The sequence below is a fragment of the Nomascus leucogenys genome, chromosome 22a (genome assembly GCF_006542625.1).
Source record: "Nomascus leucogenys isolate Asia chromosome 22a, Asia_NLE_v1, whole genome shotgun sequence".
Classification (NCBI taxonomy): domain Eukaryota; kingdom Metazoa; phylum Chordata; class Mammalia; order Primates; family Hylobatidae; genus Nomascus; species Nomascus leucogenys.
In genome coordinates this window covers 29560593-29587147 of record NC_044402.1, presented here as the reverse complement: position 1 = coordinate 29587147, position 26555 = coordinate 29560593, and the positions used below count along the sequence as shown (strand labels likewise).

Below are 26555 nucleotides of genomic sequence, written 5' to 3'. Positions count from 1 at the left end.
TTATTCCATTGTCATCTGAAAGATACTTGATATGATTTTGGTTTTTAAAAATTTCTTGACATTTGTTTTGTGGCCTAACATATGGTCTATTCTAGAGAATGTTCCATGTGCTGATGAGAAGAATGTGTGTTCTGTGGCTATTCGATGAAATGTTTAGTAAATGTCCGTTAGTTTCATTTGGTTTAAAGTGCAGTTTAAATTCCCGGTTTACATTATTGGTTTTCTGTCTAGATCTCTCCATTGCTGAGAGTTGGGTGTTGAAGTCATCAACTATTATTGTATTGGAGTCTATTTAGATCTAATAATATTTGCTTTTTATTATCTGGAGGCTCCAGTGTTGGGTACATATGTATTTAGAATTGTTATGTTGATCCCCTTATCATTATAGAATGACCTTCTTTACAGTTTTTGACTTAAAATCTGTGTTATCTCATGTAAGTATAGCTTCTCCTGCTTGCTTTTGGTTCTTATTTGCAAGAATTTTTTTTCCATCCCTTCACTTTTAGTCTACGTGTGTCTTTATAAGTGAAGTAAGTTTCTTATAGGCAGCAAATAGTGATGCTTTTTAATTCAGCCAGCCAGTTTAGTGAGGAGTTTAATCCATTTACATTCAAGGTTATTATTGATGGCTAAGGACTTATTTCTGCCATTTTATTAATTGTTTTCTGGTTGTTTTATATATCCTTTGTTTCTTACTTCCTCTCTTAATTTTTGTCATTGCAGTTTGATGGTTTTCTGAAGTGGTAATGTTTGAATTCTTTCTCTTTCCCATTTGTGTATCTGTTCTACTAGTGAGTTTTACACTGTCTTGTGTTTTCATGATGGTATATATTGTTCTTTCACTTCCAGATGTAGGACTCCCTTAATAATTTATTGAAGGGCTGGTCAGTGGTGATGAATTCCCTCTGTTTTTGCTTATCTGGGAAGGACTTTATTTCGCCTTCATTTTTGAATAATAGCTTTGCTGGGTATAGTAATCATAGCTGCCATTTTTTTTTTTCCTTTCAGCACTTTGAATATATCATCCCAAACTCTCCTGGCCCGTAAGGTTTCTGCTGGGAATTCCCTTATATGTGACTTGATACTTTCCTCCTGTTGTTTTTTTTGAATTTTATATTTGTCTTTGACTTGACATTTTGATTATAATATGCCTTGGAGAAGATCTTTTTGAGGTGAATCTATTTTGAGACCTTCACGCTTCCTGTATCTGAATATCTAGATCCCTTTCAAGACTTGGGAAGTTTTCAGCTATTATTGCATTAATAGGTTTTCAATACCTTTGCCCATCTCTTCTTCTGAGACTTCAAAAATTTTAATACTTGTTTTCTTTATGGTGTTGCATATGTCAAGCAGGCTTTCTTTATTCTTTTTTCTTTTTTGTCTAACTGAGTTATTTCAAAAGACCTGTCCTCAAGTTCTGAAATTCTTTTTCTCCTGCTTGATCTAGTTTATTGTCAAAGCTCTTGATTGTAGTTTTTCTTTCTTTCATTGACTTCTTCAGTTCCAGGATTTCTATTTGGTTCTTTTTTATGATGTCTATCTCTTTATTGACTTTCCCATTCAGATCATGAATCATTTTTCTGATTTCTTTGTACTCTTTTTTTTTTTTTTTTTGAGATGGAATCTCGCCCTGTTTCCAGGCTGGAGTACAGTGGTGCAATCTCAGCTCACTGCAACCTCTGACTTCCTGGTTCAAGCGATTCTCCTACCTCAGCCTCCTGAGTAGCTAGGATTATAGGCATGCACCACCACGCCCAGCTAATTTTTGTATTTTTAGTAGAGATGGGGTTTCACCATGTTGGCCAGGATGGTCTCTATCTCCTGACCTTGTGATCTGCCCGTCTTGGCCTCCCAAAGTGCTGAGATTATAGGCGTGAGCCACCGCACCTGGCCTTCTTTGTACTCTTTGTCTGTGTTCTCTCATGTCTCACTGAGTTTCTTTAATATCATGGTTTTGAATTCTTTTTCATCCATTTCATGGATTTTCTTTTCATTGGGATCTGTTACTGGAGAATTATTGTGTTCCTTTAAAGGTGTTATGTTTCCTTGCTTTTTCATGTTTCTTGTGTTCTTACAATGATATCTGTGTATCTGGTGTAATAGTTGCATCTTCCAGTCTTATGGATTGACTTCCATAGGAAAAGACTTTCCTATAGATGTATCTATAGTGTTGGTTGGGTAGGGTGCTTTGGCTTTGATTCTGGGTGGGTGCAGTGATGTAGTTTTTATATATCTTCAGCTGTAATCAGCATCAGGGGGTATCCATGGGTTCTTTAGTGGCTCAGGCTATAGTTGTTATTGGAGGCTGTGACAAGGCTTCACTGCAAATGGGGATACCAAGTGGGCTGGTCCTTAGGCACCAGTGGTAGTGGTGGCAAGCCAGGTATGCTAGTCCCTGGGTCCCCCAGGTGGTGTACATGGGTTCTGGTGATGGCAGATCTGGGCAGGTCAGTCCTTAGGCCTCCAGTGCCTTGTTCAGGTGCCAGGGGTGGCAGTGGTGGGCCAGGTTAGCCAGTCCCCAGGTAGTGCATGTGGGTGGGTGGTGGCTGCAAGCTGGGTAGACTGGCCATCTGGCTTTTGGGAGACATACATGGACACTGGTGGCAGGCAGGGTAGGCCTATTCCCAGGCCCCCAGAGTATGCATGGGTGGCAGACAGGGCAAATGGTCCTTTAGACCCCAGAAAATGTGCACTAGTGGTGGTGGGCAGGGTGGATCCATCCTATGCCCCTGGGTCATGTGTGTGCTGGCAGTGGTGGTGGTGGGTGGGGTCAGCCTATCCTCAGGCCCCTAGATGGCATACATGGGTGCTAGTGGTGGTGGGGGGTGGAGGCAAGTCAATCCCCAAGCCTCTTAGACACTGTACTTGGTCCCTGGCAGCAGTGGCAGGGGTTGGTGTAGGCCTCTTGAGTAGATTTTTAATCCACCCACCAATTTAGTTTATGTCTTCTAAGCAAGTCTCACTCTTGTATCTTTATTTTATTACTTTTCAGTTTATAAAAAGCAGAAGAGAAAAGGAAAATTAAAATTGCCTATAATGGAGTCCCCTGTCAGTCATGTACATATAACTCATTAACACTAGATGGTATATGTTGATAATCATTTCAAAAAATGCATCAAAAGCATATACTTACTGTTTGGTAACATGTTTTTGAAAATTAAAATGTATCGAACTTTCTTATATCATGGGGTTTTTTTTATAACATGGCTTTTTGTTATTTGCATAGTATTTTCATGTGTATTTTACCATTTACTTAATTCCTTATTGCTAGCAATTTTGGTTGTTTCTAGCTATTCACTATTCAAAAATAACATTATATTCCTCTCTGATTTTTTCCTTGGGATCAATTTCTGGGATTAGAATTGCTAGGTTAAAAGGTATGAGCATTTTTAAGGCTTTCAATAAACATCACCAAATAGCCCTCCAGACACATGGTGCCAATTTATGACTCACCAGGAGGGTATGAAGGAACCCAGATTTTCATAGTAAATTAGAAAGGTTACTGTATTTTTATTCAAAAGGTAGGCTGAATATTGATTGGTGTAGGTGACCTTACCCTCATCCATTGTGGTGTTTAAACACAAATGTTGGTTGGGCGTGGTGGCTCACGCCTGTAATCCCAGCACTTTGGGAGGCCCAGGTGGGTGGATCACTTGAGGTCAGGAGTTTGAGACCAGCGTGGCCAACATGGTGAAACCCTGTCTCTACTAAAAATACAAAAATTAGCTCTGCGTGGTAGTGCGCGCCTATAATCCCAGCTACTCGGGAGGCTAAGGCAGGAGAATCGCTTGAACCCAGGAGGCGGAGGTTCCAGTGAGCTGAGGTCGTGCCACTGCACTCCAGCCTGGGTGACAGAGCGAGATTTCACCTCAAAAAATAGAAAATAAAAAATAAAATAAATGCAAATGTTGAGTGAATGTGTTCTTTTGACTTCTCTTTCCTTGTAGACTTCCTCTCCTAAATTACCTCGCTGCCGAAAGGGAGGCTGGGCAGGTGATTCTGTGAAGGCTTCAAAGTGAGTACCAGCAGCTCGTAAGAGTAGGGGTGGGGGCGCACACAGTTGGGGGGACTTTGCTCCTGTGTTGTTTTATTTTTTACAATAGCTTTATTGAGAAAAAATTTACATACCATACAATTCACCCACTTAAAATGTACAATTTAATCATTCTTAATATATTCACAGAGTTGTGCAACCATTACCACAATCAATTTTACAACATTTTGATCACCTCCCCACCAAAAGAAACCCTGTATCTATTAGCAGCCACTTCCCATGTCCCCCAGCCTCCCTAGATCTAGGTGGTTACCAGTCAACTTTCTCTCTCTCTGATTTGCATATTCTGGACATTTCATGTAAATAGAATCTACATTATGTGGTCCTTTATGGCTGGCTTGTCTCACTTGTCATAATGTTTTCAAAGTTTATCCATGTTGTAGCATTCTGTGTTCTTCTTGATTTCCAAAGCATAATGGCATTGTCTGTTGGTAACTGCTGATGAACTCTGTGGCATGTCCTCCCCTGACATATATCAGTCATCATTCATAAAGGGGAACAATACAGATGTCCCATCACCCTGCCTAGTTGATATCTTGTGTTTACTGTAAGCTAGCATGAATATTTATACCATAACCATCTGACATTCTCTCATCAGCGTCTCCAGAGCTCCTGGGAAGGCTGAGAAACTGGATGTCACAGTGCATGTGGCAGCACTTTATAAACTGCATAGGGCTCACAGTGTGGGGCTGTAGATGCAGATGCCATTCTCTCTGAGCTGGATGATGTTGGGCAAGGTGTTTACCATGGTTGAGCACCTGGATGGACGCACTGATGATACCTACAGGGTGATTCAAAGACTGAAGGAAATTACATATGTAACAGGAATGTTGCTGTTGTGTTTAGCCCTCCCAGCCTTTCCACAGCTTAGACTAGAAGCTGGTCCCTGTGGTTCCATATTGAGAGGCAGCAGAGTGTGGTGACAGCCGCAGGTACTGGAGCCAGCTGCGTGGCTTTGAATCCTAACTGTGCCATTTATTATCTCAGAGACCCCAAGCAAGTAATTTAATATCTCTGGTCTCCATTTCTGCATCTCTACAATGGGGTTAAAAATAGTTCTTACTTGAAAGGATCATTGTGAGGATTAAATGAATTCATATGTGTAAAATATTTAGAAGAGAGAGACGCATTTAGGAAGCACTTGTAGATGTTGACTATTATCATGATGATGATGACTGTTTCTTATCCCCATTCTGTCCTCATAGATAGGCTTTGACCATATTCTTCTCACAGGCATTCTGGCAGGTGGTGATGTTTATGAGTTGCAGGAGCTTTGGGATCTTTGTGGTGCCATAAATGCTTCATATGAAGGGTCTGTTTGGGAGAAGTAATTCCAGATCAAGAAAAGCAATGGTTATTTTGAATATGAAGAGTCTTCTTTAATTGTGAACTACATTAAAGCCTTAAGCATAGGAATGTCAGCTTTCCAAAGCTGTAGTATAGAAGTATTTTTTAAACCTTATGATGTTAAGAATTAGCCAGGGGTGTTCAAGGGAGAGAATACAGTCACATATTCTTAGTTTCTGTTTCTGGTTGGGCCAGTAAAACCCCTTCTTCATTCCTCTTTTCTGCTTATCACTAGAGACAGAAACTAAAAACCATGGGTTCAGGCTGCTAAAAGCCTAAAATAAAACAAAGCAGAACAACAACAAAATAAGGCAGGTTGGACAAGTTCGAATTAGACATAATCAATGAATGATATCCCCTTGGATTTCTGCCAGCATCTGGGAATGCACGTGACCTAGAGTAGAAATCTCTGTGAAATCTTCGGCCATCCGGGATAAGCATCCACATCTCAGGGATGGTTTCAGAATTACCGTGTTTTAAATAAGGAGAAAGTGTTCCTCAGACTTCTTCCTACCACATACTCTCTCGCATTTCTTCCATGCTTAAACTGGCAGAATTTTCATGCTAAGGTGTGGTAATTAAGTCATCTCTTGTTTTACTTATAGGAAGCAATGTCACAGTAAGGTTAAAACCATGGGTATCTGATTCAGACATACCAGGGTTTGAATTCAGATTTCAGCATTTAACTGGCTGTGTAAACTTGGGGAAGTTACTTAACCCTGTAAAGTGGCAATAATAACACCTATTGCAAAGAATTGTTCTGAGTCTTGAACACATAGGAAGAGTACTCAGCATAAAGCTAGTACATAGCTTGTTGCTGCAATTAAGTTATGAATAACAACGGTGTATAAGGAGTAAAGTAATAAGGCAGGTCTCTCTAAGTTTTATGGTTCTAAAACAAAGTGTTAGGTAACGTGTTCTGTAAATGGCATCTATAGTAGGATGGTGCTGGCTGTCACCTTCAGCCACATTTGTTAGCCTCTGTAGCTGTCAGCACCTTCCAGATGTTTTAAACAGGCTTTGATTACAGTTAGTCTTTGTGATTCTTGAAGTTTGATTCATTGCTTAAATATAGTTAATCTAGGCCAGCCTGACAGAGAATATGATAGTAAGACCAAGACATTTTGCTAGCCTTTACCTTTGGTCTCATTTTGTGGATGAAATAAGTGGAGTCATAGATGCCTGTAAGTCAGAAGGAGCAAGTGGTTAATGTCCTTTAGTTTAGTTTAGAGTCCAGTTCTAAAGACTGGATTACAAATCATTTCATTCCTTAATCTCTTGCACTAAGTCTTAGATGAAAGATAAAAATATATATATACCAGTGGGATGGCCAGTGATCAAATTTAACTACTGAAGATATACACGGGAATAGTTTCTCAAAGAATAGTCATTATTCTAGTTTAGAATTTCCTTGAGCAGTTGTTGCCTTCAGAATGGCACTATCTTGAAAGATCTCTATGAGGAGAACTACAAAACACTGTTCAAAGAAGTCAGAGATGATGCAAATGGAGGAATAGTCCACGCTCATGGATAGGAAGACTCAATATTGTTAAAATGACCATACAGGCAAAAGCAATTTATAGATTCAATGCTATTTCTATTAAACTACCATTGATATTCTTTACAGCACTAGAAAAAACTATTTTAAAATTTATATGGGACAAAAAAGGGCCCAAATAGCCAAGGCAATCCTAAGCAAACAAAAACAAAAAAACCTGGAGGCATCACACTACCCAACTTCAAACTATACTACAGGGCTACAGTAACCAAAACAGCATGGTACTGGTACAAAAAGAGACACATAGACCCATAAAACAGAATAGAGAACCCAGAAATAAGACCATATACCTGCAACTATCTTCAACAAACCTGACAAAAACAAGCAATGGGGGAAGGATTCCTTATTCAATAAATGGTGTTGAGATAACTGGCTAGTCATATGCAGAAGATTGAAACTGGACCCTTTCTTTACACCATGTACAAAAATTAACTCAATATGGATAAAAGACTTACATGTAAAACCCAAAAATATAAAAACTCTGGAAGACAACCTAGCAATACCATTCTGGACATAGGATTGGGCAAAGATTTCATGATGAAGACACCAAAAGCAATCGCAACAAAAGCAAATATTGACAAATGGGATCTAATTAAAGTAAAGCATTTCTGCACAGCAAAGGAAACTGTCAACAGAGTGAGCAGACAACCTAGAGAATGGGAGAAAAATTCTGCAAACTATGCATCTGACAAAAGTGTAATATCTAGCATCTATAAAGAACTTAAATTTACAAGAAAAAAACAACCCCATTAAAAAATGGGCAAAGGATGAACAAACACTTTGTAAAAGAAAGACATACATGCAGCCAACAAGCTCAACATCACTGATCATTAGAGAAATGCAAATCAAAACCACAATGAGATACCATCTCACACCAGTCAGAATGGCAGTTATTAAAAAGAGAGTATGGTCAGGCGCAGTGGCTCCCGCCTGTCATCCCAACACTTTGGGAGGCTAAGGTGAGCGAATCACCTGAGGTCAGGAGTTTGAGACCAGCCTGACAGACATGGAGTATCCCCATCTCTACTAAAAATACGAAATTAGTGGGGCGTGGTGGCGCATGCCTGTAATCCCAGCTACTCAGGAGACTGAGGAAGTAGAATTGCTTGAACCTGTGAGGCGGAGGTTGCAGTGAGCTGAGATTGTGCCATTGCACTCCAGCCTGGGCAACAAGAGTGAAACTCAAATAAATAAATAAAAAAATAACAGATGCAGGTGAGGTTGCGGAGAAAAAGGAACGGTTATACAGTGTTGGCATGAGTGTAAATTAGTTCAGTCATTGTGGAAGACAGTGTGGTGATTCTTCAGACCTACAGACAGAAATACCATTTGACCCAGCAATCCCATTACTGGGTATATACCCAAAATAATATATCATTTTATTATAAAGACACATGCATGTATATGTTCATTGCAGCACTATTTGCAATAGCAAAGACATGGAATCAACCTTAATGCTCATCAGTGGTAGACTGGGTAAAGAAAATGTTGTGCCGGGCGCGGTGGCTCACGCTTGTAATCCCAGCACTTTGGGAGGCCGAGGCGGGCGGATCACGAGGTCAGGAGATCGAGACCACGGTGAAACCCCGTCTCTACTAAAAATACAAAAAAAAATTAGCTGGGCGTGGTGGCAAGCGCCTGTAGTCCCAGCTACTCGGAGAGGCTGAGGCAGGAGAATGGCGTGAACCCGGGAGGCGGAGCTTGCAGTGAGCCGAGATTGCGCCACTGCACTCCAGCCTGGGCGACAGAGCGAGACTCCGTCTCAAAAAAAAAAAAAAAAGAAAATGTTGTACATATACACCATGGAATAGTATGTAGCCAAAAAAAAGAACAAGATCATGTCCTTTGCAGGAACATGGATGGAGCTGCAGGCCACTATCCTTAGCAAACTAATGTAGGAACATAAAACCAAACACTGTATGTTCTCACTTGTAAGTGGAAGCTGAATGATGAGAACCCATGGACACATAGAGGAGAACAACACACATTGGGGCCTATTGAAAGGTGGAGGGTGGGAGGTCGGAAAGGATCAGGAAAAATAACTACTGGGTACTAGGCTTAATGCCAGGGTGATGAAATAATTTGTACAACAAACCCCTGTGACACAAATTTACCTGCATAACAAACCTGCACATGTACCCCTGAACTTAAACGTTAGATTAAAAAAAAAACAAAATATCACTATTAAAAATATTTACTTCCAATTTTTTCCACCCTCTCCTCCCACTTTTTACTCCCTCCCCCTTCCCCAACACCCCCCCACACATTTTTTTCCCAAACCTGAAAATAAGTTGTAGATGTCATGACATTTCACCCCTAAATACTTTAGCATGCATCTCTGAAGATTCTCAGCCAGGCGCAGTGGCTCATGCCTGTAATCCCAGCACTTTGGGAGGCCGAGGCGGGTGGATCACGAGGTCAGGAGATCGAGACCATCCTGGCTAACATGGTGAAACCCCATCTCTACTAAAAATACAAAAAATTAGCTAGGTGTGGTTGCGGGCGCTGTAGTCCCAGCTACTCGGGAGGCTGAGGCAGGAGAATGGTGTGAACCTGGGAGGCGGAGCTTGTGGTGAGCCGAGATTGTGCCACTGCACTCCAGCCTGGGCGACAGAGTGAGACTGTCTCAAAAAAAAAAAAAAAAAAAAAAAAATTCATGACATTCTCTACAGTATCACAGTATCAGTCAGTCACTCATACCTAAGACATTTCATAGTGGTTTAATACTATTTAATATATAGTTTATATTCGAATATCCCCCTTTGTTCCCCCAGATGTCTTTTAACTCCAGGATCCAATCAGCTCAAATATTGTGTTTCGTAGTTGTCTTTTTAGTCTCTCTTGAGTCCTCACCTTTCCCCATTCCCCACCAAGACATCGACTTGAGGAATCCAGGCCAGTTGTGTTGTAGAATGTCTCACATTCTGGGTTTCTCTAATTGATTCTTCATGATAAGATTCAAGTTAAAGGTTGTTGACCAGAACAGGTGATCACGTGTCCTTCTTAGCTTATCAAATTAGGAGGCATGTGACATCAGCTGGTCGCTTGGTTGGCGTTACAAAGTTTTATCACTTGGTCTAGGTGGTGACCGCTAGATCTCTCCATTGCAAAGGTTCTTTTTTTCCTTTATAAATAATTAGTAATTGTTTGGGGTACCGCTTTGAATCCTGTTCACCCACTGTCTTTCACCCGGTTTTAGCGTCCACTAATGGATGGTTTTAGCATCCATTAATGATCCTTGCCTGAATCAGTTATTATATCAGGGATTGCAAAATGTTAACTTTCTAATTCTACCATTCTATATTAATTGCTTGGAGTTTTCCTATAAAGAACAATTTACTTTCTCTCCTTTTTTCTTTTTCTATTGCTTTCTCTCTTTAAAATCATGGACTCATGGATTTTAAAAAAATCTGTTTTATTTTAGATTCAGGAGATACATGCACAGGTTTGTTACAAGGGTATATTGCATGATGCTGAGGTTTGAGCTTCTATTGATCCTGTCACTCAGAGAGTGAACACAGTACCCAATAGGAAGCTTTTCAGTCCTCGCCCGCAACCCCTTTTGGAGTCCCCATTGTCTGTTGTTCCCACCTCTATGTCTATATGTGCCCAGGATTTAGCTCCTACTTATAAGTGAGACCTCCAATATTTGGTTGTCTGTTTCTGCATTTGTTTGCTTAGGATAATGGCCTCCAGCTATATCCATGTTGCTGCAAAGGATTTGATTTCATTCTTTTAAATGGTTGCATAGTATTCTATGGTGTATATATATGTATATGGTGTATATATGTGTGTGTGTATATATATATATCACATTTTCTTTATCCAGTCCACTATTGATGGACACCTAGGTTGATTCCATGTCTTTCCTCTTGTGAACAGTGCTGCGATGAATATACGTTTGCATGTGTCTTTTTGATAGAATGATTTATTTTCCTTTGGGTATGTATATACCACCCAGTAATGGGGTTGCTGGGTCAGATGGTAGTTCTATTTTTAGTTCTTTGAGAAATCTCCAAACTGCTTTCCACAGTGGCTAAACTAATTTACATTCCCACCAACAATGTGTAAGCATTCCTTTTTCTCAGAAGCCTCACCAACATCTGTTATTTTTTGACTTTTTAACAACAGCCATTCTAACAGGTGTGAGATGGTATCTCATTGTGGCTTCAATTTGCATTTCTCTGGTAGTGGTGTTAAGCATTTATTCATATGTTTGTTGGCTGTTTGTATGTCTTCTTTTGAGAAGTGTCTGTTCGTGGCCTTTGCCTACTTTTTAATGGGGTTATTTATTTTTTTCTTGATTTGTTTAACTTCCTTATAGATTCTGGATATTAGTCCTTTGTCAGATGCATAGTTTGCAAAAATTTTCTCCCATTCTTAGGTTATTTGTTTACCCTGTTGATAGTTTCTCTTGCTGTGCAGAAGCTCGTTAATTTAATTAGATCCCACTTGTCAATTTTTCCTTTTGTCACAGTTGCTTTTGAAGACTTGGTTATAAATTCTTTGCCAAAGCTGACATCCAGAAGGGTATTTCCTAGGCTTTCTTCTAGGATTTTTATAGTTCGAGATCTTACATTTAAGTCTTTGATCCATCTTGAGTTAATTTTTCTTCTATAGTGATAGGAAGAGGTCCAGTTTCATTCTTTTACATATGGTTAGCTAGTTTTCCCAGCACCATTTATTGAATAGGATGTCCTTTCCCTGTTGCTTATTTTTGTTGACTTTGCCACAGATTGGTTGGTTGAAGGTATGCTGTTCTAGTTCTAGATTTTCTGTTCTGTTCCATTGGCCTCTGTGCCTATTTTTGTACTTTTTAAATTTTTTATTTTATTTTATTTTATTTTTTGAGACAGGATCTTTCTCTGTTGTCCAGGCTGGAGTGCAGTGGTGCAATCATAGTTCACTGTAACCCAGACTCCTGGGCTCAAGTGATTCTCCTGCTTCAGCCTCCCCAGTAGCTAGGACTGCAGGCATGCACCACAATGCCTGGCTAATTTTTTTTAATTTTTATTTTTGTAGAGCTGTGGTCTCACTGTGTTGCTGAGGCTGGTCTCAAAACTCCTGGCAGTCATCCTACTTTGGCCTCCCCAAGTGCTGAGATTATAGCCATGAACTATTGCACCCAGCTGGACTCATGGATTTGTATTTTTCATTGTGTTATAATTCATTTCCATCATCACAGTTTTTTTTTTCTATAATACTGATGAAAAATAAGACAAATCCTGTCTGCTTCTTAGAGAACAAAAGATTGTCAGAAGTATTCATTCCTCAGTGAAAATATTAAAGATTTTTCCAGATCAAATCCATTTCCTCTTGGAGAATGTCACGTGTTACTTTCTGAGGTATTCACTTGCTTGGCTTTTCAGTCTGTGGCCCGGTTCTGACCCCTCGAAATGTTAGAGTGCCCAGGGCTCTTCCTCTAACCTTCTCTGTCCTCTATCAGTACTCACTTTCTGCATGATCTCAACCCAGTCTCAGGTTTGACTATCATCTACGCAGTGATGACTCCAGAATTTATGTTGATATTTCCAGCCCAGTTCTCCTCCTGGACAGCCATTTGCCTGCTTGATGTTCTCAACTGGAATATGCAACACAAACCTGACACATCCAAATTAGTCTTCTAATTTCAACCCCTTCTACCCACTCCCCTAATTGTGCTTCCAAAGTCTTCCCTAGATCTCGGTAAGTGGTGACTCTTATCTTCCTAATTGCTCAGATTGTAAACTTTGGAATTATCCTGGCCTCCTCTCTTTATATCACCCTATTCAGTCTGCCAGCAAACCCTGTTAAGTCTACTGTTGAAATACATCTGTTGTCTGAACTGCCAGCACCTGGCTGCAGCCACCATCATTTCTTGCACTGGCTCAAGTGAGAACTTCCTGCGGACGCTCCCTCTGTGTTATCTCTGCATAGCCAGAGTGACTCTTTTAAAACATCAGTGCAAACCTTTTACTTGTATACTCAGAACCCTGCAGTAGCATGCCACCCAGTCAAAGTAAAACCCAAAGTCCTTACCATGGCTTACAAGGTCCTACCTTACCTCACTTTACATAAAGTAGCACCCCTTATCGCTCTGTGGTCCCCATTGCCTGCTTTATATACTACCACCTGACATATCCACATGTATGCATACATATTCTCTTTTTCTATCTGCTGCAATGTAAGCTCCATGAGAGGAGACACTCTCTTATTTACATATCCCCAGTCTCCTGCACAGTGCCTAGTCCATAATAAACACTTGGTGACTATTTATTGAACATATGAATGACCAGATCAGTATTTTTAAACGGTCACTTTGCTTTCAGTGTGGAAGGTGGAGAGCTGAAAGGCTGAAGACCTGTTGGGATAAGAGCCTAAACCAGGGCCATGGTGTGAGGATGGAAAGGAAAGACGATGTGGAGACATTTTGGAGGTAGAGTTAATAGAAATACCAGTGGTTGGATGTGGGGCAGAGGGAGGAGTTGAAGGTCACTGCAAGGAGCCCCACTTAGGTGTCTGGTTGGGTCATGGTGCTATAAGAGAGGGAAGGCAGGAGAGACCTGATTTAGGGGCTGATGGTGGGACATGTGGGTAATTTCCACAGCTCAAGAGTCTAAAAGTGAGGTCAAAAAAGAGATGCACTTTGAGTCATCTACAAAAATAGGAGAAGACAAGGACAGATCCTTGGATTTGGCTGTTTGGAGGTTACAAGGGGCCTTTGAGAAAATGGTTACAGTGATTTGCGTTGGAGCCCAAGCCAGATTGCAGTAGATTGAAGAGGAAGTGGGACATGAGGAAGTGGCCAGTAATATAGGATACTATGAAAAAAGGAAAGGGATGGGACAGTATTTGGAAGAAGGGTCTAGATTAAGAACCATGTCTGCAATATTCGAGGAAAGAGTGATTAGAAATGAAGTAGGGGGTTAATTGATGTAGCAGGATCCTGGAGGGATAGGATAAGACCTTCCAGGAGAGATTGATTGACCTGGGACAGGAGGAGGGAGGACGGATAGTTTTCCTCCAAAACAGACAGAGCTTGGAAAGGCTGGGTAAGTTATTGAGGAGGGTTGAGGGGAATGGGGAATTTAGAGAATTTCCTTTTGGTTTGGCTTCTTTTTTTTTTTTTTTTTTTTCCGTTTTTCAAAGTGGGAAGACAGACTGACTGTTGAGCTTGTTGAGGCAAAGGAGAGTGGCATCTTGAAGTCAAGTAGAGCAGATTTAAAACAGAAAAAGAGGCTGACGAGGGGTAAGAGAGGCAACTTTTGAGCTTTGAGGACCTACCTCATTAAGATAGGAAACATGAGCTCTTACCGTTTGCTGGATACTCTAGTGAGTACCAGAGTGGAAGATATACTTCCTGTCCCGCAAGAGCTCAAATTCTAATTTAGGAGACATTTTCATCCACAAAAACCAGGAATGGCAAAAGGAGCATATTGGCAGAAGGTGCACATAGTAAGTGAGGAACAAATGAATGAGTAACACTGGTGATGGGATATCAGAAGAGAGAGTAATCATTATGGTCAGGGAGTGTCTTACAGAGGAGATAGGAATCAAGCTGGATGAATTTTGATGGTCAGAACAGGATCATGAAGAAGGCATTTTGGTTTAAGATCTGGTGTTGTGGGAGAGATAGTAACTTTATTGTCAGTCTAGTTACAGCAGAGAATTGACCCTGGAAAATAGCATATTCACCTTAAATTCTTTTTGGATGATAATAATGGCATTGTGCTAGATACTTCTCTTAATTTGGCTGCTATAACAAGTTACCATATACGGGGAGGTTTAAACAGCAAACCTTTATTTCTCATGATTCTGGAGGCTGGAAATCTGAGATCAGGGTGCCATCATGGTTGGATTCTTGGTGAGGACCATTTTCCTAGTTGCATCCTTAAGTGTCTTTCCTTGGTACGTGCATGTAAGGAGTGAGATTTTATGTCTCTTTCTTGTCCCCATCATGAGGGCTCCACCCACATAATCTCTTCTAAACTTAATCAGCTCTGAAACTTCCACCTCCAACCACCATCACATTGGGGATTAGGATTTCAACAGAAGAATTTTGGGGAGACACAAATATTCAGTCTGTGGCAGCACCTTATATGTGCGTTACACCAAATCTGTTGAGTAGATTCTGTTCAATAAGCTAGGTATCCCTGTGCAAAGAAGGTAGGAGGAAAGTGTCACCAGTGAGAAGTAGAAGGGCTGTTTATGAATCTGATTGAGGAGCTCATAGCTAAGGAATATGAGTTTCTGGGATACTTTAGCTTTATTTACATAACACTGCCCAGGATAGAGAACAGAACATGTGTCAGCCACCTCACTGGCTAGAGATGTTGGGTGCCAGGGCTCAATTGCTCATCCCTGAGCCACAGAAAGGGCTAAGTTCAGGAATTGCCTGGGGCCTGGGATCACTACCAGTCCCTTCCCCTTGGCGTCAGAGTCATAGCAATGCCAGAGATTCCATCTTGGAGCTGTCCTTGGCTCTGAAGTTGCCCAAGGTAGGACACTTATGGTGGGTCACTGACTTGGCCATGGGGAATAGAGCTGAAGAGAGAAAGCCAGTTTGGTAAAGAGAGGAAGGAAAGGTAGTCTGATTAAGTTTTGTCTCAAAGTGTCTGTTTTTGGGTTTGTCCCTGCATTGATCTGCAAGGGAATGAGGCAAGTAATGGCCCCTCAGGGACTTTCAGGACTTTGCTCTCAATGTCAGCCGTCATTTTCAATCACCCTCTCCCTCCCAGCCATTAATTTTGGCCCAGCATCATGGGGACTTGTCCATCTATCACTCCTAATTGACACTAAATGATCTGTCAGTTTATTGATGAACGGCAGGAGTGGAATTGTCACAATATATTTTACTTTCTAACAACTCCTCCTGACAATTTTACCTTGTCCATCTCACTCTCCTCACATAAATCTCCATTGGCCGCTCGTTCCTTCTCATGGGCTGTTCTGGTGCCAGCCACTTCCACACCATCTGCACGCATCAAGGACATCAAGATGGCGATAGAACTGCCGTGTGCTGGTCCCGAGGTTATCCCCCTTCCCTCCTCCTCCTCTCTTTCTCTCTCTCTCTCTTTTTTAATGGCATAGATGTTCCAAGAATACTAAAGGGCTTCTGTCCTCTCCCTCTATGTCATTGCCATACCAGAATCTTTTTGCTTCCCTTTAGCAGCAAGTAGTTGATTCCTCTTAGGCTAAAAAGTGTGAAAAGCAAAAACTCATGGAGCCAGAGGGCTCCTACATCTGTAAGCACAGTTACAAACATACATTCTGTCCTTTTAAACCAGCTCTGTTATAGGCTGTCCATCCTCATAGAAGTCAATTTCCCAGAAAGGTGTCACAGAGGGAAGGTTAGCTGGAGCTGCCCAGCTGGTGTGCCATGTGCTGCACTGTGGGTGCCAGTGTGCCATGATGTGGGCACTCCCTGCCTGTGGGATAGACCTAGCCAAGGCCCCTGGGCTGGTCACCTGTGGCCATGAGAAGTCTCATCTGTCCACCCATTTATGTGTTATTTTTAATTGCTTCATGTCTTGAAAAAGACAGGGAAGTACTATGTCAGACATATATAAGGGCACACAGTTATTTAGTCTCAAGAAGATATATGTATGGATGTGAACACGCTTTATCCTGTATGAGGCCGAGGATGAGTAGAAAAGCTTGACGATATATAAATAATAAATAATGCAATTGATTCCCTTCCTCATACCTTTCCTGCTGCTGCTGGAGATCATTTTTATTAATTGATAAGGACTGTTTTTATTTGTTAACCATCATGACATAGCATGCATATCAAAATTAATAATTCCTTAATGTCATCTGATATCCAGGTCATATTGAGTTACTTCCATTGTCTCAAAAATGTGTTTTATAGGTGGATTATAAACAGAACAAATCAAGGTCCATATATTGTATTTAGCCATTTCCTTCCTTCTTTCCTTCCTTCCTTCTTTCCTTCCTTCCTTTTTTTCGTTTGTTTGTTCATTCGTTTGTTCTTTTGTTCTTTCGTTCTTTTTTTTGATGGAGTCTCACTCTGTTGTCCAGCCTGTAATGCAGTGGTGCGATCTTGGCTCACTGAGTCTCCGCCACCCAGGTTCAAGCAATTCTCCCACCTCAGCCTCCCACGTAGCTGAGACTACAGGCATGCGCCACCACACCTGGCTAATTTTTGTATTTTTAGTAGAGACAAGGTTTCGCCATGCTGGCCAGGCTGGTCTTGAACTCCTGACCTCAGGTGATCCTCCTGTCTCAGCCTCCCAAAGTGCTGGGATTACAGGCATGAGCCACCGTGCTTGGTCTAGTTGTTATATTTCTATAGTCTCTCTTTTATTCTGCAACAATCATCACCCCCCAGTGTTTTCCCAATGCCATCGATCTCTCTTCCTCCCTCCCTCCCTTCCTTCCTTCCCTCCCTCTGTCCCTCCCTCCCTCCTTCTTTTTTAGAAACAGGATCTTGCTCTGTTGCTCAGGCTGGAGTGCAGTGGCATGATCATAGCTCACTGCAACCTTGAACTCCTAGGCTCAAGTGATACTCCTGCCCCAGCCTCCCGATTAGCTAGGACAGGTGCATGCCACCATGCCTGGCTAAATGTTTAAAAATTTTTTGGAGAGACAGGGTCTTGCTGTGTTGCCCAGGTGGCCATGATGATTTCCTTTTTTAAAGAAACTTGTCCTGTAGAATTTCCCACATTCTGGATTTGGTCTGTTGCTTCCTAATCATGGTGTTTAACTTGTTTCTCTGTCCCTCATATTCCCTGTTAAACTGATAGTTAGGTGTAGCTCTAACTGGGAGTTCCATTTAGGCCCAGTTTTGGCAGGAATACTTTGTAGGTGATGCCGTGTACATCCCACTGTATTGCCTTGAAGGCACAGGTATGAGAAGGCACAGATGTCTGGTCATTCCACTTTGAGCCTGTGGTTGACCAGTGGGGGCAGGGCTGTGTGAGTCTCCATTTTATAGCCCCCATCAGACTCCCCTCTCATGGTTGTAGCATCCATTGCTGATAGTTGCTAGGGCCATGATTTCATTAAAGGTTGTCAAGTGATGACTGTCTAATTTCCATTTATTAACAGAAATTCTTCTGTAATGAACTCTTACCAGCTACTTGGCTGCTTGAAATACATTTTATACTTGTAACCCTACCTTTTTCTCTTAGTATTTTTATTTTAAAAAATTTCAAACCTATAGAAATGTTGCAGTATTAGTACAGCAAACACCATGCACACTTTTACCTTGAACAACCAGTTGTTAATTCTGCCTAAATGTGTCTTTTCCCTCGTTCTCTGTTTTTTTTTTTTTTTTAAATTTTATTGAACTGATTAAGAGCTGCAGCTGCCTTTGCCTTTGCATTACTATTAATAGTAACAAGCAAGTAGTTACTATGCAAGAGATATTTGTCTATTTTGTTTGCATCTGGGTCTGTAGGGCTTGGAACACATAGGTGCTGCATACATATTTGATCAATGAGTAAATTTGGGGCATTTCTTACAGAGCTCTAATAATTGAAAAGGGTGTCCCTGGTAGGACCAGGCAGCTCTAATTTCCAGTAAAGTGAAAGGACTTAATCCTTGACCTTCAAATTTTCATCGGTAAACACAATTTTGCTCATTTGGTTTTCAAGAAACACAAAACAAAATTAGAAGTACTGAGAATTGATTTTTCCCTTGCTACCCTCAGCCACAAAGAACCCGGAATCAGTATGGCATGACCGGAGTCCTGGGCAACGTGGGTTCTTAACTGTCAGTCAGGTACCAGAAATGAGTGTCCAACATTGGGTAAAATCAGATGGGGCTGTTGCATGTGAGATGGTTGAGAAGGGAAGGTCTTAGGGAGCTAATTGTGCTCCCATTTCCAGTGGCTGTGCCTAGAGTTTAGAGGCTATGTCCCTATTTCTGTGGTTTTTGGAGATGCTCGTGTGAACTCTCTGCTTGGATCTCTGTGTCAATTTCACCGTCATGCATTTTGCCCCGCATAGATGCTTTTCTTTCACGTGCCTTCTGAGATATGGTCAGTTAAGAAAGGATGGCTTTAGGACCGTGTGACATCATATCTTTTTAATGTACATCTTAGATTTGTTTATTCTAGGTAGGCTCCCCAAAGTGTAATTTTTTGCTTTGCTCTCAGAGCCTGGACAGAAAGATGATAGAGGAAGAGCTAGATAAGTTTTTATTTTCACGAACTTAGAGAATCCACAGTTATTTTGAAAAATTGGGATTCAGTTGCATTGTTTATTATAGGAAATCTAGATGTTCAGCAAGATTTGAAGATGAATAGCCCCCCAGACTGTGTACAACGAAATAACTAGAGAAAAATAAGTATCCCCATTGAAGTAGGGAAAAGTGTGAGATGTGTCACACTCATTCTATCTTTAGGCCTTTCCTATCTTCACACATTTGTATTATTTTGGTAGATTTCATTTGTTCTGGTAGCTGGCGCGTGGGGAGGAATGAGAATAATGGATGGGTCATGGTGGAACAGCTCGTCTGTGGAGCCTGCTCCCTGTTAAACTGATAGTTAGACCTCACTCTAACTGATGGTTCCATTTGGGCCCGGTGTCCTTTCCTACTCAGCCCCTGAAATGTGTACAGTGAGGTGGGTACTTCCTGAAAGTCACTGTTCATGGGCACAAATATAAAGGTAAGCATTTGTTCATTCTGTGGACCCTTGTCCAGCACAGGCACGCAGGTCTAATGTTGGAGACACAACCCCTTTTTGTAATGGTATATTGCATTTTTTTTTTCTTTTGAGACAGGGTCTCACTCTGTTGCCCAGGTTGGAGGGTGGGGATGTGATCATAGTTCACTGTAACCTCAAACTCCTGGGCTCAAGCTGTCCTCCTGCCTCAGCCTTCGCAGTAGCTGGGGCTACAGGTACTCCTGCGTAGTTGAGACTACAGGCATGTGCCACCACACTTGCCACATTTTTAAATTTTTTGTAGAGATGAAGTCTTGCTATGTCACTGAGGCTGGTTTTGAACTCCTGATCTCATGCAATCCTCCTGCCTTGGCCTCCCAAAAGTGCTGGGATTACAGGTGTGAGTCATTGTGCCTGGCCTGCCTTTTTGTGGAGTGAAGTGTCTTTGACCTTAAAGCTCAAATGTAACTAAGTTAAGAAAGGTGGATCATTTCAAGAGGGTTGGAAGAGAGAAGGGGAGTGGGATGTGGAGACAGTGTACATTTTTAGATTTTAGTCTTTGTATAACTACTGGTGAATTTTATTTATTTATTTTTAAATAAAAAAGAAACATAGTATAGAATTCAAAAGATATGAAAGAGTGAGATATGAAACCGGAGTCTCTCTCTCCCTTCCTGACTTTCTCAGGCACCCAGTTTCCTCTCCTGGAGGCAACCACTTTTAACCAGTTTTTTTTGTGTTTCTCTCCAAAGGTACTCTATGCAGGTTAATGTATTCTCGTCACCCACCTACAGACACAAATGGGAACATACGCATTCTGCACTTTTTAAAAAATCTCTAACAATGTTTCTTGCTGATCTTTCTGAATCTCAGTACAGAGTAGAAGAGCTTCTTTTCTTTTTTACAAAAGGGTCTCACTCTGTCACCCAGGCTGGAGTGAGGTGGTGTGATCATGGGGTCACTGCAGCCTGGACTTCCTAGCCTCAAGCAATCCTCCCATCTCCGCCTCTTGAGTAGCTGGGACTGCAGGTGTGTGTCACCACACCCAGCTAATTTTTTATTTTTTTGTGGAGACAGGGTCTCACTATGTTGCCCAGGCTGGTTTTGAACTCCTGGGCTGAAGCCATCCTCCCACCTTGGCCTCCCAAAGTACTGGGATTACAGGTGTGAGTCACGGTGCCTGGCTGAACAGCCTTATTTTTAAGGGCTACAGAGTAGTCCTAAATTTCCTGTGTCGATAAAAGTAATGATAGGCAGGCAATACATGTGATATTTTCCCACACTGAAAAAACCAGACTTCTATTATTTATTCATGTGATAGGCATAACATCACCCTTGGAAAGTATTGTGAAGGCTTTAGATATGGTACACATAGATCCCATAGGCCAGGGAAGAGGTATGAAGGTGCATCAGCCTTTTTCTCATTGAGGATTTGGGTGAGCACTTTCATGCACTTCTACTTGGGTTGATATAATGACATTTGGTGCAGAGCAAGCAGAGATGTTCTAGGTTATGTTCATTGCAGTTTAAGGCCTCGGATGGCTAGTGACTAGTGTCACACAGCCCATTTACTTAGGCAAATGACTAAGCATGAAATCACTGGACTCTCGTACTTCTCTCGAGTGCTTCCCATTCAAAGGGTACAGCAGTGTGTCCCCACAAGCCCTGCTGCAGCAGCATTTGGATAGTTCGCTTCCCACTCTGAAAAGCGGAGCAGTCCTCCTGACAAGTGACCCCAGTCAGTTCTCTCCCTGGAGCAGAGGGGAGCACCCGATCCCTAGGGAGGTGGCTGGAGAACAGGCGGGGACTCGAGATGAACTTGCTGTCTATGCATGTGTGCCAGGGAAAGGACAGCTGAGACCCTGAGGCCACACATTGTACAGTTGCTGTACCTCTACAGGCCCAAGTCAGCAGAACTGTTTCCCAACTGCCTGTGGGCTGGCCTTGCAGGGAAGGCTGTCAAAAGATGGCCAGGTGCAGGCACAAGCCTTACCTCCCTGAGAGCCTGCTCCCAGCTTCCTCTCTGGCCTTCAGCTTTTCTTAAGTGAAGCTACCCTTGACCTTTGTTGTAATTAAAACCAAGAGTGGTTCTAGAATGGGTTCTCAGGATGTCCTGCGAAGGCTTTGACTTTTGGCCCTTTACAGTTTCTAGTTTTGCAGAAATGAAAATGCTCTGGTGACTAGAGCAGGTCAATTATTGGAGCCAAGAGTAGTATTGTAAAGTTGGAGGGTCTTAGAGGGTCAGGAAAGAAATGAGTGGCCCATGGAAGTGTCCCTTCAATGATAACAGCCAAAAGCACAGCCACCATGGACTATTCCTTTGTTTTTCTGGACTGGCAGAAAGTGCAGGGCTTGCAAGAGTAGAAAGTTAGAGCCAGTCTCATCCAATGTCCTGTGAAACTCTAGTGTTTCTATTAAGTGCTTGCCGGGGTCTGCTTGAACCCCTCCAGCTGGGGAACTTGGTAGAAACAGCCCCACTGATTCTGTTTTTTAATAAAGTCCTATTTAGTTGTACAAGCAAACTGGTAGCTCTTTAATGATGTAAAAATTCGAACAAGACAGATAAAGCTAAATGTGCCTAAAACTACTATTTACTCTGATCCTAGCCATCTCTCTAGAAGTAATTACTGGAATAGTTTGTTGGTATCTTTTACCCACTTCAATACGTGTAGTACAAAAGTCTGTTTTTTTTTTTATGTAAACAGATCACATTAAGTGCATTCTGCACCTTACATTCTCTTTTATCTCTGCAGTAAGTACATCCTAGAGATGTTTTAGTACACGTAGATTTGCCGCAGTTTTCTTACTGCTCCATAATAATCCTGTGGTATGGATGCACTATTCCCCTGTTGGTGGACTTTTAGGTTCTTTTTTCTATTTTTGCCATTATCTATCCCCTGAGTTTTTTTAGACAGCTCTAGACTTTAGGAAATTTGCAGCTGCATCCTCAGAAACAGATTTCTGGCTTCCAGGAATGTGCTGCAGAACCCGTTTTTGGAGAGCCCACATGTCTTGTCCAGTCCTTGTGTTGTATGGACAAGGACACACACACACACACACACACACATACACACATTATTTATTGTGACTTCTTTTGCTGGCCACTGTGCTAAACACAGTTATCTTTTTCCTCAAAACAACCCTATGAAGTAGGTGCTATTATTATCCCTGCTTGCAGATGAGGAAACTGAAAAGTATATATAAAAAAAAAAAGTTAAGTAACTTGCTCAGAGTCATACAGCTAGTGAGTAGCCAGCCAGAATTTGGACCCAGGTAAGTCTGATCGTAGGGATCATGGTCTTATTCTCAGTGCTTTGCTGCCTTCTGTTTTTATACCCCTTGACACCTGATACAGCATCTTTGCCCATGGTAGAACCTCAGCAGATATTCCCTGAGGGCTATTTAGACAAGAAACCAACATGTTCAGCTTGTGAGAATAACAGCAAGGAGTGCATGCATGACCTAAGCCCTTCCCAGCATCCTTTGGCCTCGCTCTGCAGAGCTGTGCTCCAGCCAGCTGCCTGACCCACCAGAAAAAGGTGAGTGCAGAGGATGCAGCCTGTGCTTAGGGGTACTGGCCAAGGCCCTGCCAGCCCTGCCATTAAAAGGCTTAATTAGGCTAGCCATTAAGTTCAATTAAGCATTGGAAATGATTGTCCCTTCTAACCCTGCAGTGCCCTCTAAGAACTGGATCCATTCCCAGGCAGCCCGCTCAGGAGCCAGGTTCTAGTTACGGGTGCACCTGTAAAACTGCTTCTGGTTTCGGGGCCTGTGATGCCATGGCAGACTAGGGCAGAGTAGCCCAGAGCGAGGCACTCCAAGTACATGTTAAATCGGGTTAGGTTTCTGCCTTTGAGGCCATTTCCTAAGTTCATTTCTGAGTCACCTTCTCTTATTGGGCCACCTTTTCCCCAAGTGTCATTAGGAGTCAGGACATCTGCCTGTGCAGTGGGCACAGAGCAGAGCCCTGGGCTGGGGTGAGAGGAAGAGAGGTGTAGTGTAGCAGTCCCATGCAGCCAGCTCAGAGCCCTTGGCCTCTGCCTGTTCAGCCTTACACACAAGGGGTCTCAAAGGCCCTCTCCCAGTCCAAAAGGATGTGTGAACATCTGAAACATACTTTCTAGATGGCTTGCTTGAAATAAGTCCTTTTCGTTTCTGAGTTATTATATTACCCTGAAGCAAAACAGTTGACAAGCATTGAGGCGGGGCCGGGGCCAGGTGAGTAGAGGCATGAATGAACCACCACAGTGTGTTTCGGATGAGCACACCAGGCTTTGCAGAGGGGAGTAGAAGGGTAGGTGGGCAGGGTAGAGAAGAGCTCGTGTGCAGGGCCTGGAACTCCAGGCAGGCCCTCCTTTTTTAGGAAATAGGAGCCACTGCGGTGTTGACAGGTGCATGACTGGTGGTGCAAGGTATCACGATTTTTTTTTTTTTTTTTGAGACAGAGTCTCGCTCTATCGCCCAGGCTGGAGTGCAGTGGTGCGATCTTGGCTCACTGCAGCCACTGCCTCCCGCGCTTCTGAATGCCTTTTTGACATGGGACAACCTTGGGGTACTTGCAGATGTAAAAAGAAATCTGTTTCTCCCAATGTAGAGTCCTCTTGGCGCAATGTGGAAACTGTTTTCTCCTACTATACCCTCAGTGCTCCACCTCTGACACCAGATGTATAGAAGTTTTTCTCCATACGCTATAGCCAGTTCTGCAGTGGACACTAGCTGGCTGTTCTACCGTTTTACTCACTTCTGACGCTATCTGCCTGGAGTTAACATCAGATCTCACAGGTTCAGAGCTGGGTCCCGCAAGACTGTCCCACATTTCCGGTGCCAGTTGCAAGCCCTGGGTTGTTTTACCTGTGCTTCTGAACCACTGGCTGTAAATCGAGTGTTCCTATGACCCCCTTTCCAGCTTGATTAATTTGCTAGAGTAGCTCACAACTCAGGGAAACACACACTTTACTTACTATCACCAATTTATTACAAAGCATATTTTATTTCTTTTTTTTGTTTTGTTTTTTGTTTTTTGTTTTTTTTTTTTGAAACAGAGTCTTACTCAGTCGCCCAGGCTGGAATGCAGTGGTGCCATCTCGGCTCACTGTAACCTCCACCTTCCGCCCTATGTGCCTCAGCCTCTTGAGTAGCTGAGATTATAGGCATGTACCACCACACCCAGCTAATTATTGTATTTTTAATAAAGACCCAGTTTCACTATGTTGACCAGGCTGGTCTCGAACTCCTGGCCTCAAGTGATCCACCTGCGTCAGCCTCCCAAAGTGCTGGGATTACAGGCGTGAGCCACCATGCCAGGCCACAAAGCATATTTTAAAGGATGCAAATGAAGAGCTATATAGGGCAAGGTTTGGAAGAGACCCAATTGTAGAAGCTTCTGTTCCCATGGAGTTGAAGTGTGCCGCCCTCCTATCACATGAATACATTCTTGCTCTCCAGCCCAGACGCTCTCAGAACCTAGTCGTTTTGGGTGTTTATGGAAGCATCATTATGTATGCACAATTGATTAAATCATTGGTCATTGGTAATCAAATCGACCTTCAGCCCATCTCCTCTCCTGAGGTCAGGGAGTAGGTTCCCTTGGTACCAGCCTCCATCCTGAGACCATCCAGGAGTCCCCCCATTCATCTATCTCCCATCAGTCATTCATTAGCATACAAAAAGACATATCACTTTGGAGATTCCAAGGGTTTTAGGAGCTATGTGCCAGGAAACCAAATATTTACAGTTGGCCTTTAGAACTGAGAAAGTCCACTTATAGGAGGATTTTCTTCTGCCTCCACCACCCCTGAGACAGCAAGGCCAACCCCTCCTCTTCCTCCTCCTTCTGATCCACTTCTACTTAATGAGTAGTAAATACATTTTTCTTCTTTCTGATTTTCCTCTAGCTACTTTATTGTAATACAGTATATAGCACATATAACGTACAAAATATGTATTAATTGACTATGTTACTAGTGAGGTTTCCAATCAACGGTAGGCTGTATGTGGTTAAGTTAAACTTCAACTGTATGGGGGCTCTGTGCCCTAACACTCACATTGTTCAAGGGTCATCTGTATTTGGATGAATACTAAATACGTATTTCTTATTATAAATCACAATAACACACTCTTCTTAAGGGCTCACTCATCATTCTTTATAGCAAGAGTTCTCTTTTCAGGCTAGACAAAGTTGTGGAGAGGGTCTGCTCATCTTTTTCCCCTGGGTTTGCCACCTTTTTCTCTAGCAGATATTGGCAATGTCTCTCATTCGCATCCTTAGAATTCTTCTCCTCCTGCATCCATTTCAAATCATTGCTTTCTCTTCTGAAACCATATATGAAGGTTAACTAATTATAATTATGTGAGGTTGCTTTTTCCATAGGATTTGTATTCCTTCCTGACTAGAAGGAGTTCTCATTTGAGATGTGCTATAGTAATCGGAGTTAAAAATCTGCAGTCAACAGAAAATCCCATTAACAGAAGCTTAAACAGAAAGGAGTTTGTCTCACAAAAGGAGAGGTCCAGGGCTTAGCAGCCCAGGCCTGTGGGCACCCCCAGAGCCAGGAGGGATGGAGCTCTTTTCCTTTCTGCCCCACCATGCTTAGCATGTGGGCCTTTGTCACCATGCTGGTACCTCCTGGTTGTGGGATGGCTGCTATACTGCCAAGCCTCACCTCTGTTTTCCAGGCAGAAGAAAGAGTGACGTGAAAGTGACGGTGAAGGGCTCTTTCTTAGCAAGAATTTGTTTTTTGGAGGTGAGGGAGAAGAATGTGCTGCATCTTTCTCACGGGTCTACCCCTCAGCCCCAGAGGAAACAGATTTTTGGTTAGGCTCATTGTCACCCCAAACAAAACTGGTATTTGAATCAAGATGGGGGAGATGACTTTGGGTGGATGCCAAGCTATTTTCTGTGGTCTGACCCCATTGAGCTGAGTTTCAGAAGTCACTGGATGAGACTGCCCTACTATAAAGACCGTGTCATGTGATGTGGAGGGTTA

The 26555-nt window shown here is 42.3% G+C and overlaps 1 protein-coding gene across 2 annotated transcripts in view; it reads left to right on the top strand.

Annotated features, from left to right (window-relative positions):
• Positions 1-26555, top strand: part of IFT43 (intraflagellar transport 43) — a 95814-nt gene that overhangs the window by 31111 nt on the left and 38148 nt on the right. For both annotated transcript variants that reach the window (XR_004028023.1, XM_030803993.1), the window contains exon 3: positions 3948-4015. Coding sequence is in view for 1 of the 2 variants with exons in the window: in XM_030803993.1 (XP_030659853.1) it covers positions 3948-4015 (68 nt within the window). In the remaining variant the exon portion in view is untranslated. The remainder of the gene's footprint in view (positions 1-3947; positions 4016-26555) is intronic.